General features: G+C 39.2%; 1 protein-coding gene across 1 annotated transcript in view; it reads right to left on the reverse strand.

Moving 5' to 3' along the window:
- Positions 1–4,722: 4,722 nt before the first annotated feature.
- The window catches only part of gabrb3 (gamma-aminobutyric acid type A receptor subunit beta3), a 34,289-nt gene continuing 23,510 nt past the window's right edge, over positions 4,723–15,501 (reverse strand). Inside the window, exons 5-10 of the mRNA XM_077606671.1 lie at positions 12,857–13,077; positions 11,610–11,692; positions 10,056–10,193; positions 9,138–9,290; positions 7,695–7,939; positions 4,723–5,691 (exon numbers count right to left, since the gene is read on the reverse strand). Coding sequence (XP_077462797.1) covers positions 5,317–5,691; positions 7,695–7,939; positions 9,138–9,290; positions 10,056–10,193; positions 11,610–11,692; positions 12,857–13,077 — 1,215 coding nt within the window. The 3' untranslated portion in view covers positions 4,723–5,316. The remainder of the gene's footprint in view (positions 5,692–7,694; positions 7,940–9,137; positions 9,291–10,055; positions 10,194–11,609; positions 11,693–12,856; positions 13,078–15,501) is intronic.

The following is a 15,501-nucleotide window of genomic DNA, read 5'->3' on the forward strand; positions in this document are numbered from 1 at the left end:
GTGTCAACAAAACGCAGCTTTCATATCGTGTCGCAACAGTAAGTGCTTTACAATTACCGTATTTACTCGCATATTAGGCGGACCCTTAAAATTGCCTTAAAACGGTTGAATTTGACAATTTCTCACGTATAAGCCGCCCCCTGATTTGCCATTTTCACCTCCATAGTCATGGTTTTAATAGGGGAGTGCAAAAATGTTACCATATTTACTCGCATATTACCTGGACCCTTAAAATTGCCTTAAAAGTAGAATTTTACAATTTCTCGTGTATAAGCCGCCCCCTGATTCAGAATGTTCACCTCCATATTAATGGTTTTAATAGGGGAGTGCAAAAAAATTACCATATTTACTCGCATATTAGCCGGACCATTAAAATAGCCTTAAAATCGTTGAATTTTACAATTTTTCGCGTATAAGCCGCCCCCAGATTCACAATTTTCACCTCCAAATTAATGGTATTAATAGGGGAGTGCAAACATGTTACCGTATTTACTCGCATATTAGCCGGATCCTTAAAATCGTAGAATTTTAAAATTTCTCGCGTACAAGTCACCCCCTGATTCACAATTTTCACCTCTATATCCATGTTATTAATAGAGGAGTGCAAAAATGTTACCGTATTTACTCGCATATTAGCCGGAACCTTAAAATTGCCTTAAAATCATTGAATTTGACAATTTCTTGCGTATAAGCTGCCCCCTGATTTGCCATTTTCACCTCCATATTCATGGTTTTAATAGGGGAGTGCAAAAATGTTACCGTATTTACTCGCATATTAGCCGGACCCTTAAAATCGTTGAATTTTAAAATTTTTCGCGTATAAGCCACCCCCTAATTCACAATTTTTACCTCCATATTCATGGTTTTAATAGGGGAGTACGAAAATGTTACCGTATTTACTCACATATTAGCCGGACCCTTAAAATTGCCTTAAAATCGTTGAATTTTACAATTTCTCGCATATAAGCCGCCCCCTGATTCACAATTTTCACCTCCATATTCATGGTTTTCATAGGGGAGTGCAAAAATGTTACTGTATTTACTCGCATATTAGCCGGACTCTTAAAATTGCCTTAAAATGGTTGAATTTTACAATTTCTCTCGTATAAGCCGCCCCTTGATTCACTATTTTCACCTCCATATTCATGGTTTTAATAGGGGAGAGCAAAAATGTTACCGTATTTACTCGCATATTAGCCAGACCATCAAAATTGCCTTAAAATTGTTGAATTCTATAATTTCTCGAGTATAAGCCGCCCCCTGATTCACCATTTTCACCTCAATATTCATGGTTTAATGGGGAGTACAATTGTGTTACTTTGAAGTAAAAATCTCATATCATAAGGAATTATTTCATCCAGTAATGGTTGTTTTCTTACTGCAGACATCTACTGGTGAAAGAGTATAGCAAATCTTGTGTGCATATAAACCATACCTTTCATTTAGTCATCATTCGGGAGCATTTTTTTTCTTGAATTTCATTCATAGACGTCAAGATAAATTTTGTTTAGCATTTTATCTGTTCATATTTTCTCTATTTTGAAATAAATGACCGTGTCGGCCGCATTGTCTTGCGTTATGGCGTTTCGTTTTTGTCACCTTGCAGTTTCGTCTAGTTTCGTCCACATAAGCCACACCCTCGATTGAGTCATAATTTTTTTTGTGACAAATAGGGCGTACATGCGAGAAAATACGGTAGTTACTATTGGTAGAACAAGACATGGGAGAGTAAAGGTTGTAAAAATAATAGTAAATAGAGCCAGGACCTTTCTGATTGATTTGACAGATTTCCCAGAAAAATCTCAAGGGAAATCACACGGAAAGGAGGTTTAATCAACAATAAACGCGCACACACGCCACGCTCAAGTTTGAGCTGCTTTTAATTACACGATGCCCCCCCAAAAAAGGCCAGCCGGTCCTTTTTATTAACAAGAGGAGTGATTTGATCAATGAATCCATTGACCATTTGATTGCAGTCCCAGAATGAGCGCCAGGTTATGACTGAGCAAAAATAATGAAAACTTTTACTTCAAAATATTTCTGTAAAACTGCAACGGCCGTGAGTTTGAGTACACTCAACTTTGAATGACTTACAAGATGAAAAATGTACAAAATGTGCCATGGTGAACTATCTAGGACAGGGGTGTCAAACTCGGGTTGGTTTGCGGGCCGCTTTAACGTCAACTTGATTTCATGTGGGCCGGACCATTTTAGATATAATATTTAGATTTTTTAAATTTTATAAATGGATTAAAAGCCCTTAATATTCCGTTTTTATAGATCAAAAACTATGTTTATTTTAGCTTTTTTAAAATATATTTTTAGATTTTAAGAAATGATTTTTGAACTAAAAACACAGAAAAATGGATTAAAAAATGACAATTATTGATTTAAAAGGGGGAAAATCAGGACATTTAATATACATCTATACTCTTCATTTTAATTTGATCCTAAAACAGAAAGTCGGCACGCATGATTGACTTTCCCGGGCCACACAAAATGATGCGGCGGGCCAGATTTGGCCCCCGGGCCGCCACTTTGACATGAGTTATCTAGGACAAATGAGAAGATGCCATTTTTTGGTCTCTTATTGGTCACTTCCTATTAATTTTAGGGCATTTTTAAGTCACTTTCTTGCTAACTTAATGGCTAGCATTGGCGACGTGAAGGAATATTTATTTCCCAACTCTCCCAGGCCATGTGGATTGGACATCTAGCAACGTCAGTGGTACTGAAAAATGTCATTTCACAGTCGGTCCTCCTATTTTGAATCAATTGGACGTCTTTTCTTGTAAATGGCAGGAAATTAGGTCATTTTGGTGGCTTCCTTGTTAAGTTTAGGGTCCTTACAGGGAACTTTATGTAGGTTTTGGGTCACTTTATGTTAAAAGGAAATTAATGGGCCCAATGGAAATGAACAGGGATATTTTTTTTTTACATAAAATTTTAGTGAAATATGCATTTTGGTGGAAAACTTGTAGACAATTTTTTGGGCACTTTTATGTCCTGAATTTGTTTTTTTATCTGTAAAAAATGTGAATCAAATGAAGGGGCAAGATACATTTGTAAATTCGAATTATTTTCGCCTTTGGAAATAATTGGGGGTTATTTTTTTGAAAAAGACGAGGTTTTATCGTTATCGTTAAAGGGGAAATACACTTAATTTTTGTAAGGTTTCCAGGTTTGAACGCTGGTTAAATCACGAAATAAAACAATGCAGTTTTAAAAGTGCTTAGCAAAGCATTTCGAAACAAACAAATGGACTTACCTGCCACTATCACAAAAAGTATTTGCTGTTGACTATTACCAACATTGTATGACCACTTGTTTCCAAATAAAAATTGAGTTTATATCGATTTATTTAAATCTGAATTATCTTGCGTTAGCAGTAAGCTATCTCTGGTACCATCTTAAACATTTCCACGAGATGAAATATTTAAACATTCATAATACACACGATATGAGTTTGAGTAGTTTAACTACTAAAAGACGGTATTTTCTTACCTAAAATTGATTTCCGTCACATTTTGTCGTAACTGCGTCGTGATGACGTCAGAGACTCGAACACACCAAGGTGAAACATCAGTAAACTAATTAGTACTACTATTTATTTATTTTTATTTTATTTTATTTATTTAAATATTATTTTAAGATCGCCATAGTAGTTTTTATAGTCGCAGTAACTGGATTTTTATTATTATAATTATTTATTTTGTTGTTGTTATTTGTTCACTTAGTGGTGAAGCTTTAAATCTCATTACACTTGTTTTACGACAATAAAAGCATTAATTTCAATTCATTACATTTGTTAAAGTATAAGTAGTAGTTGCAGTATCAAAAGTAGCTATAATTGATGTAGTACTAGTAAAACAAAGCATAGTAAAAGACTGATTGGTATTATTATTTATTGAGTATTTATTTGTTTGTTTGTTGTTATTTGTGCACTTGGTGGTGAAGCTTTAAATCTTATTATACTTGTTTTATGACAATAAAATCATTCAATTCATTACATTTGTTAAAGTACAAGTAGTAGTTGCAGTATCAAAAGTAGCTATTATTGAAGTAGTACTAGTAAAACAAAGCATAGTAATAGACTGATTGGAATTATTATTTATTGAGTATTTATTTGTTTGTTGTTATTTGTGCACCTGGTGGTGAAGCTTTAAATCTCATTATACTTGTTTTATGACAATAAAATCATTCAATTCAATTCAATACATTTGTTAAAGTATAAGTAGTAGTTGCAGTATCAAAAGTAGCTATAATTGAAGTAGTACTAGTAAAACAAAGCATAGTAATAGACTGATTGGTATTATTATTTATTTGTTTGTTTGTTATTTGTGCACTTGGTGTTGAAGCTTTAAATCTCATTATACTTGTATCATGAATATAAAAGCATTCAATTTGATTGAAAATGGAGTATTACATTTGTTAAAGTATAAGTAGTAGTCGCAGTATCAAAAGTAATTGAAGTAGAACAAAGCATAGTAATGCAGATGTAGTTTAGCAGTAAGTATATGATGGATGCTTTTATTGCAAAAGAATATCAGGGAATTAAAACAAAAGCAGTTTTTTAATTAGTGTGCTCCAATCTTTCAGTTTGGCAAGATTTTTTTTCAATAATAGATTGTGCCAGCGGCTCGTCGGCCATGTCGTGACAGGTGGCGTCCGCTCCTACGCGTTGCAAGTCGCAGATGGCGAAAGAAGAACGCACACACCAGCGGGGATTTGTCTGCTTGTTTTTATAAATTCAACACAAAATGAAAGCAATCAAAAGTCTGTCAGTCAAAATGATGTCACCGCAAAAAAAAACAACCAAAAAACAACCCCAAAAATACAGCAAAGACGGACAACCGACATTTAGCTTAGCGGCGGAAAACGCAGCGGAACCTCTAATGTCCAACAACACACACACACACACACACATAAATAAATAAGTTTATCTCGGATGACTTTGGGCAAGAAAAACACGATACACCCTCCCTGGATTGGTCGCCATCCAATCGCCAGGGCCGATAGAAATAAACAAGCACTTTTGGACAATTAAAAGAGTCTTTACTTGAACAAAAAAATATAAGATTTGGCGAGACAAGTGAACGCTCCGGACCGATTGGTCACCAGCCTCACGAGATTTCCGAGGGGGGAAAAAAAACAAACTTCAAAGTGGCATGTGACGTTAGAGGTTCCATGGCGTCAAACTTGTGGCGAGCGGACGCCGAGGAGCGTGCCGCGACGCGATTGGTCGAGGTCCGTCTGAGTTCAAGGAAGTGCACACACACACACACAAACACACACACACACTCGCACACACACACGTTAATTGACGTAGTAGAGCCAGTAGACGACGTTAAAGAAGGAAAACGAGAAGGGAAAGATGAAGCGCGACCAGCGGTCGATGGCGTTCACGTCCGTCAGGTCGGGGATTTTGATTTTCAGCTGGGAAGACCGCCTCCTCAGGCGGCTCCGCCTCCCGTCCGGCCCGGCGAATTGACGGGCGGCCCGCCCGCTGCTGCGTCTGTACTGGAGACCCGAAGAGTTGTCCAGCGGGACGGGGGTGGAGTTACGCGTGGCGTCGTACAAGCTGCTGTTGGTGCTGCTGCGGGTGGTGGTGCTGGTGGTGATGGCGTGGCCGCCGCCCACTTCGTTGTGGATTTCCAGGGTGGTGAGCAGGATGTTCCCCTGAGAGTCAGCCTGGGGGGGATGGAGATAAATAAAATGGCTGGGAGATAGGGGGGGCGGAGCTAGGGAAATATTTGCGGGGTAAAAACTTTTAAGGGCTGGTAAATCTTTCATCGTGGTATAATAGATTAGCGATTAGCAAGGGTGTCAGACTCGGGTTGGTTCGCGGGCCACTTTAACGTCAACTCGATTTCACGTGGGACGGACCATTTTAGATATAATATTTAGATATTTTTTTAATAAATGGATTAAAATAACTGGGTTAAAAGCCCTGAATATTTAGATTTAAGTACCTGGACAAAAACCCACGCAAGCCTGGAAAGAACACACAGTGAGGACCCACTTGGGATCGAACCCTTGACCCCTGAACTGCAAGCCCATCGCGGTAACCACTTAACCAACAGGTCGATCTAACAAAATAATGAATTGATAAACTCTTTACTCATAATAATATTCCCTCTAAGCCAAGGGTGTCAGACTCGCCTTGGTTCGCGGGCCGCGTTAACGTCAACTCGATTTCATGTGGGCCGGATCATTTTAGATATAATATTTAGATTTTTTTAAATAAATGGATTAAAAGAACTGGATTAAAAGCCCTGAATATTTAGATTTTTTTATAGATCAAAAACAATGTTTATTTTAGCTTTTTTATATATATTTTTAGATTTTACCAAATGATTTTTGAACTAAAAACACAGAAAAAATGGATTAAAAAATGACAATTATTGATTTCAAAAGGGGAAAATCAGGAAATGTAATATACATCTATACTCTTCATTTTAATTTGATCCTAAAACAGAAAGTCGGCACTCATGATTTACTTTCCCGGGCCACACAAAATGATGTGGTGGGCCAGATTTGGCCCCCGGGCCGCCACTTTGACACACGTGATCTGGGACAAATGAGAAGATGCCATTTTTTTGGTCTCTTATTGGTCACTTCCTATTATTTTAGGGATTTTAGATTTTACAAAATGATTTTTGAACTAAAAACACAGAAAAATGGATTAAAAATGACAATTATTGGTTTCAAAGGGGGAAAATCAGGAAATTTCATGTACATCTATACTCTTCATTTTAATTTGAAAAAAGAAAAAGAAAATAATAATAATTGTTTAAAGTTCATAAAAATGTGAAAATCCACGCTGAAACTCAAAAGCGGAAGCCACTCCCCTGTCCTCCGCTTGCTACTAGAACTCAGCACTGAAGTAAAAATAAATAAATTAATTAAAAATAATAATAATGTTTTAAAGTTCATAAAAATGTGAAAATTTACGCTGAAACTCGCAAGCGAAAGCCACGCCCCTGTCCTCCGCTTGCTACTAGTATAAAAAAAAAATTAAATACAATTATTATTATTTTTATTTATTTTTTAATAGGGATTTATCGCGGCCATGTCTGGTCTACATTAACCGCAATAATCGAGGGATTACTGTACACAGTGGCGAGGGCCCTCGATCCATTTAATACAAAATTATGAACGCACAATGAGCTCCAATTGATCTAAATCAATTTTTTTTTAAATTGACCATGTCCGCTTACTGTCACAAAATCAAATCAGGTCATTTTTGTTGAATTTGGAGGCACTTAGTTTTAGTAGAAACATTTCTGATCATGCTTTACTTTACAGCCACGCCCATCATAAACGACCTATCACAGCTGCTCGTTAAGGAATCTTTGATCTTGAGCTTCAGTTCGGCGCCCTTGGTCATGAAACGCGTCTTAATTCCCCTCCCTTCGAACTCAGTGCCGAATGAGCTTTTCGCTATTATCGTGTATTTCCGACAAAACTAAAAAACGACAAGTACTGTTTCGCATTCAATCGGATAGTGGCTTCCCGGTCACGCCTCTTTCTCCTGATTGGCTCGGTCATCAGATAGTGGTTCGACACTTGAGGTCGGCAAGACGTCAATGTACGATGGAGCGTCTTTCTCGCAAGGTTAATGACGCGAATATTGACAGGAAATGTCGAATTTTCGGAACGAAAGTCCAAATCTAGCGAAGGCGGTCGGTCACCTTGGGCCGGTCGAAAGCGGCCCGGTCGTTGTTGGCCTTCTGCGCCCGCTCGGCCAGCTTCTTCTGTATTTGCGGCCCCCGCCCGAAGAAGATGTAGTTGACAAACGCGTACTCCAGCAGGGCCAGGAAGACAAAGACGAAGCAACCCATCAAGTACATGTCGATGGCCTTCACGTACGGGATTTTGGGCAGCGTCTCCCTCAGGTGCGTGTTGATGGTGGTCATGGTCAGCACCGTGGTGATCCCTGACGACATAAAAAAATTAATAAAAATTAAAAAACGCCTTTAGAACTTTGATTTCTTCCCGTTGCTTTTTGCGTTGCATTTTTTCAGTGTTTTTTTCCCGTTAGTCAGTGCAAATGGCGGAGCTTGTTCGCTAATACGAGAGGAGTATATACTACTTCTCGTTGGCAAGTGGTCGTGCGTTATCCTATTGTGAGGACATTTGTGTGCATCATTTTGGGAATATTTTGAAAGGAAGACAAAAGCAAACAACCCTCCATAGGTTGCATCTGAAAGTCAGGGTGGAGGCGGGGCCAATACAGCCAACCCGGGAGAAGAAAGGTATCAAAAAATTAAAACTAAATTAGAATTAAGTTTAGTGTAAGGTTCGATTAAACTTATTTTTGAGTGTGTCTGCATTGTAATCCAAGTTCATTTAAATTTGTTGATTTTATGTTATGAGCGCGTTGCTGTGCAATCTACTAATATTACACGATAAGCAATTTTATGGCAAGATTTCATATCACCAAAAGTCAATGCCTTTGAAACCAAACAACTTCAGTTTCACGAAAAACAAAAACACCTTAACTTACTAAATCTCGTAACATTACACCGTTTTTTTCTCTCCTAATATTACTTCAATCTTGTAATATTACACGAAAATCAGTTTTGTGCTCGCACAGAGTTAACGTCGGCAAAAGTTGAAATCTGTTAATCCAAACAACTTCCGCTTCACGCTACCTAAAAATAAGCTACAAAATGACTTTAACCTCAAATTATTGAAATTTGAATCTTGTAATAGTGCAATGTTCATTATATTTCAATTTTAATCTCGTCTTGCAACACCCAACCGGTGTGCGACGTGGTGTAAAAATACATTGAAGCAAAGTTTTTTTTAATGGCAACTCCCGCCCTGTTCGTATTCCCGCGTCTTGAGCCCGGTTGCGTAAGTCGGCCCAAAATGTAGCGCTTCGACAGTGCGTGCGGGGGAGGGAGTGGAGAGCGAGTAGTGTGGGTACAGGCCATCGATTCCTGCTTGAGCGCCAAGAACGAGAACCGTGCGCCAGATTGACACGCGTTAAAGCCACAATGCTAAATTGTCATTTGGGACTGATTTCTGTGCTTTTTCTCTCCACTATTTGTCGAGGTCACCGATTTGGGACACCTTGAGTTGTGTTAAAATTTGGTTCTAAGCAGATTTGCGACATTCCTTTGTCCTACCTAAAGCGACTCTGGCGGCCGAGGCGTCGTAGTTGATCCAGAAGGAGACCCAGGACAGGATGGTGATCAGGATGGAGGGCATATACGTCTGCAGGATGAAGTAGCCGATATTCCTTTTCAGTTTGAAGCTTAGAGACAGCCGAGGGTAGGCACCTGAACCACACACACACACACACACACACAATCACACACAAAAATGAGAATTTTTTTCTTCTTCTCCTACAAAACATCAAAGCACGTCCCAGCTGAAATGTTTTTCTTACACTCTTAATACTAAAAAATATGGCTTCAAGGTGTGCCCTTCCTTTTTAGTGCCATTGACGGCAAAATACGTCCAATTTATTTCCATTATTGCTTCCCTATTAAAATGGATTGGATTGTCAATGGCAATAAATGTAAAAATGTTTTTAAAAATAGCTTTATCTGTGCTAACAAGCCCCCTAACAGCGATAGACATCTAATTTATTCGTTCATTTTCCGAACGAGGGTCGCGGGGGGTGCTGGAGCTTACCCCATCTTACTACGGTCACCAGGTGGGGGACACTCTGAATCGGTAGCCAGCCAATCGCAGGGCACATTGAGACAAACAAGCCACCATACCAATTTAGAGTGATCAACCAGCTAGCCTAGCCTAGCATGCATGTTTTTGGGATGTGGGAGGAAAACATGCAAATTCCAGCTGGGATTAAACCCTCGACCCCAAAACTGCGAGACCGACGCACTACCGATCAAACTGAATTGGACGTCTATTGCCGTCAATGGCAGGCAATGACTTAAAAATGATTTTTTTTTTAAAGAATGAACCCACTCTAGCTCAATTTGTGAACGATCAATGCAAGACATCTTAATCAAATCCGATTGGACATCTACCGCCGGCATTGGTACACATTGACTTCATGCCATAACACCCAGATTTACCTGTGGAAAATACCACATTTCTGGAGACCAGCTTGTAGTCCACGATGGAGAACTGCGGCAGCTCGATGCGCGTGACGCCGGTCACGGCTGTGTCGCCGCCTTTCCAGTAAAACTCGATGTCGTCCGTCGTGTAGCCATCTTGGAAAATGTTGCATGTGGACAACAAAGCAACAGTCAGACAATTGATGAAAACCATACAAAAGACCAATGGGTCTTTTTAATTAAAGAAATAAAATGAAATACTATATCAAAGTATATCTATGCAATCTGATGCTAAATTTAATCTAGATATTAGGTTAAGTCATTGAAGTCAATCGCAATAATTGGCTAACAATCTTGTGTTATGTTAATGAGTTGACTACTACTTATTTATTATGTTGACTACTACTTATTTATTATGTTGACTACTTATTTATTTATTACATATTTATTGATTATTGTTTATATATTGTCTACTTATTTATTTATTACATATTTATTGATTATTTTTTATTTATTAAGTACATATTTATTGATATTTTTTTAATTTATTGACTACTTATTTATTTATTACATATTTATTGATTATTTTTTATATATTGACTACTTATTTATTACATATTTATTGACTACTTATTTATTTATTACATATTTATTGACTACTTATTTATTTATTACATATTTATTGACTACTTATTTATTTATTACATATGTATTGATATTTTTTTATTTATTGACTACTTATTTATTTATTACATATGTATTGATTATTTTTTATTTATTGACTACTTGTTTATTTATTTCATATGTATTGATTATTTTTTATTTATTGACTACTTATTTATTTATTACATATTTATTTATTTATTGACTACTTATTTATTTATTACATATTTATTGATTATGTGTGAATTAATGCATTTTCCATTCTGAAACAGATAAACCCAAGTTCCTGTTTTTAAGAAGTGTAGGATGACTTTAAACGGAAAATTAAGAATATTACCGTATTTTCCGCACAATAATGCGCAACGGAAAATACTTTTATAAGATTATAATGTTACGATACCTTTATTGAAATTAGGTGGACAAAAGACCTCCCTCATGATATGAATGAAGTCATCTTTGCATTATGTGAATGAACAAACCGTCTGCCTTTAATTTATTCATGTGAAAAGTGAGTACATATTGTTGAGTGTAAAATAGTTTTTTACATTTCTAATGATGTTGTTACTGTGAGCAAGACGTATCATTTATATATATTTTCTTTTGGGGGGGGGGGTAGCACGACGTCCGCTCGCTTGATTTAGCGGCGCTCCGAACTTGTGAATGATTCGCATGCGATGCACTTTGCATTCGCCGGAGGCCCCGTGGCGGGCGAAAAACGTCTGATTTACGAGCGGCGTCCGGCGCCGGAGCGCTGACTGCAGCGCATGTAAATCTTGCACGCTTTTACACATGATTCCGCATGAATGGCGGACGCAGAGGGCACATATCATCAAGACTAATGAGGGTGCGCCATCATTTCTACTGTGTGTGTGTGTGTGTGTGTGTGGTTATGTTTGTGTGTCAACTCACAGCTCTCAATCTCCAGCGTGCAGTTCTGCTCGTCCAGCGGGTATCGCCTCAGGTCCATCATGCAGGCGGCCGTCGTGGTGATTCTGAGTCCAAAGACCGGCCAGAAAAAGAAAAAAAAGTGTTTATTGGTTGGTGTCAATGCTGCATTGCAGTGAGAACAACGGGGGAAGATTGTACAGAGCACTGTACGGCATATCGTAAGGTCAAAAACAAGTGTAGCGCTTGGTATCTACACTGCACTGCGGTTTGAGTTTGATTTACCGTATTTTCTCGCATATTAGCCGCCTCCGCGTATTAGTCGCACTGTTAAAATTGCTTTAAAATCGTTGAATTTGACAATTTCTCGCATATAAGCCGCCCCCTGATTCATAATTTTCACCTCCATATTCATGGTTTTAATTGGGGAGTCCAAAAATGTTACCGTATTTACTCGCAAATTAGCCAGACCCTTAAAATTGCCTTAAAATCGTTGAATTTGACAATTTCTCGCGTAAGAGCCGCCCCTGATTCATAATTTTCACCTCCATATTCATGGTTTTAATCGGGGAGTCCAAAAATGTTACCGTATTTACTTGCAAATTAGCTGGACCCTTAAAATTGCCTTAAAATCGTTGAATTTTACAATTTCTCACGTATAAGCCGCCCCCTGATTCATAATTTGAATGGAAAGGATTGTCTGATGGATTGCATGTTGCCTGCATGTAAACAAATTCAAAAAGGAAGTCATGTGAGCAGTAAAACCAGGAAGTGTGTCCGTAGCGGTCTAGTTTGTCATCTCTAGCTAAGATGGTGGCGCCCTGAGCGAGCAATAGAAGGCTCAAGTAAGTGAGTTTTTTCACGTTTTATGCAAAATACGGTTTATTTTTTTCTTGAATTTCATTCATAGATGTCAAAATAAATTGTGTTTAGCGTTTTATCTGTTTATGTTTTCTGAATTTTGAAATAAATGACCGTATCGGCCGCATTGTCTTGCGTTATGACGTTAGGTCTTTGTCACCTTGCAGTTTTGTGCATATCAAGTCTAATTTATGCGCATATAAGCCGTACCCTTGATTCGGTCATCATTTTTTGGAGCAGTAAAAGCAAGAAAATACTGTATTTAATAAAGGTACAGTACATATTAAAAATGCCCGTATTGATTAGCCTCACACGGATCACTGGCTAGGGACCATTTGGCATACAATTAGGCTAGCACGCATGTTTCGGGGATGTGGGAGGAAACCGGAGTACCCAGCTCGCGGTCCTACCTGAGGCCGTAAAGGACGGTGCCGTCTGGGTGCAGACGAATCATCCGGTTTTTCACGGTAACTCCGTGCACGAAGGATTTCTTGTCGTTGAGGAAGTAGGTGTCGGGCACCCACAGCTGGTCCGCCACCCGATTGTCCAGGGTGAGGTTGAGGGGGATGCCCAGGTAGGCTAGCCTCTTGTCCCGCCAGTATTGCTGGAAGTACATGGTCAGTGTGTAGTCCTGCGAACAGAGACGGAAAGATTAGAAATTGAAAAAAAAGACAAAAATTGCAACATTTTTTTGTCTATATCCATATTTATGCATATTTTTGAATGGAAATGAATGCCTTTATGGTAATTATAAAAGTACAATGAGATTTCAAGCTTCACCAATAAATAAGCATGCATAAAAAATGATATATCGTATTTTCTCGCATATTGACCGCCTCTGCGTATAAGCCGCAGCCTTAAAATTGTTGAATTTGACGATTTCTCTCGTATAAGCCGCCCCCTGATCCACAATTTTTACCTCCATATTGTTAGGGTTGCTTGGTTTTATGCTTTTTTTCCTGTTTAAATTATTAAACTTTTTATTCGCGCACCTTTTTATGCAAGATGAATTTTTTTTATTTCATTCATAGACGTCAAAATTAATTTTGATTAGCGTTTTTATCTGTTTATCTTTCCTGTATTTTGAAAGAAATGACCGTATCGCCAGCATTGTCTTGCGTAATGGCATTTTTCGTCACATTGCTGTTTCGTGTATGTCCAATTTATGCGCATATAAGCCGTACCCTCGATTCAGTCATATTTTTTTTAGCGACAATACGCGAGAAAGGGTAATCAATGGCCCCCAATGAGCTAATACTTAAAAATAAAAACCTTATAAAAAGCCGAAAATGAATGAAAATAAGGCGATCGGGCCCGAATTGCCATAAAATGGGACATCAGAAGGTATTTAGCATTTTTTTCTTCTTCACAGATCCAATACAATATCCACTTTCTCCAAAAAATCCATGTGAAGGAACGAATCAAGAGTTAAGAAAAGCCATTATTGATGCCTTGGCTGTGTTCCACTAATGATCAAGCGCAAAACAAAAGCTTCTGTAGCCTTTTTAATGGAGCTGACTGGACTTGATTCTGCTGACTAATATTCTTTTAAATAAATAAGCAGGTCAAAGGAAATAAACAAGCCACCGCTTCAGTGACTTTTCATATTCAGAACAAGCTTGCGTGCATGTTCCGTGCGTCCACCGTGCGTGGCCAATAGCGTCCCGTGTTGGAAGCTGGTTGGTCAATGGCATCCCATCAGGGCTAGTAAATACGACCCGTGCAGGCGCCACTGTGTAAAACTGCTGACCCGACGCGGGCAAAATGTTGGAAATGCATTTTTTTTCTAAGTTTGCCGCATCGCGTAAAAAAACGGCAACTTTCTCTCGGTAAGAAATGAATGACGCAAACAATGTGAAGTCTTGGGCGGCCCGGTGGAAAAGTGGTTAGCGCGTCGGGTCCACAGTTTTGGGGTCGAGGGTTCGATCCCAGTTGGGTCGTCACCGTGTGGAGTTTGCATGTTTGAACCCCAGGTTTGTGTGGGTTTTCTCTGGGTATTCCAGTTTCTTCCCGCATTCCAAAAAGATGCATGTTATGCTAGCTGGTTGAACATACTAAATTGCCTGACCCTAGCTATGATTGGTTGACCTTTGTCTCCTTGTGCCCTGTGATTGGCTGGCCACCAATTTAGGGGTGGACAAGGGAAGCTGGGATAGGCTCCAGCACCCTCTGTGATCCTTGTGAGGATAAGCGGTTCAGAAAATAAATGAATGAATAAATATATATTTATATGCCTGGCGGACAAGTGGTTAGCGTTTTGGCCTCACAGTTTTGGGATCGAGGGTTTGATCCCAGCAAAGGTCTTCCCTGTGTGGAGTTTGCATGTACTCTCTGGGCTTGGGTGGGTTTTCTCCGGGTACTCCGGTTTCTTCCCACATCGCAAAAACATGCATGTTAGGCTAGGCTAGCAGGTTGAACACTCTCAATTGCCCCTAGCCATGATTGGTTGTCCTTTGTCTCCTTGTGCCCTGCGATTGGCTGACCACCATTTTACGGGTGCACAAAGTCAGCCGGGATAGGCTCCAGCACCCCCCGCGATTCTTAAGAGGTTAAGTGGTAGAGAAAATGAATTAATATATATTTATATGCCTGGCGACCAAGTGGTTAGCGTGTCGGCCTCACAGTTTTGGGGTTGAGGGTTTGATCCCAGCAAGGGTCCTCAATGTGTGGAGTTTGCATGTTCTCCCTGGGCTTGAGTGGGTTTTCTCCGGGTACTCCGGTTTCTTCCCACATCGCAAAAACATGCATGTTAAGCTAGGCTAGCAGGTTGAACACTCTAAATTGACCCTAGCCATGATTGGTTGTCCTTTGTCTCCTTGTGCCCTGCGATTGGCCGGTCACTGATTCAGAGTGTCCCCCGCCGGTGCCCGTTAGCTGGGGTTGGCTCCAGTACCCCCAGAATTGAAATGGGATTTGCTGTACTTGCGTGTCAAAGTTTGCAATGAATTCAAGTCGTTCAGAAAGAGGCAGCGACGGCGCAAAGGAGTCGCTGGCGAGAAGGTAGTGAGATGAAAAGCAGGTGTTGTTGCGAGACGTGATGTCCTCCCACATGCAG

Source organism: Stigmatopora argus, chromosome 8, assembly GCF_051989625.1.
Source record: "Stigmatopora argus isolate UIUO_Sarg chromosome 8, RoL_Sarg_1.0, whole genome shotgun sequence".
In the NCBI taxonomy this organism is placed as follows: Eukaryota; Metazoa; Chordata; class Actinopteri; order Syngnathiformes; family Syngnathidae; genus Stigmatopora; species Stigmatopora argus.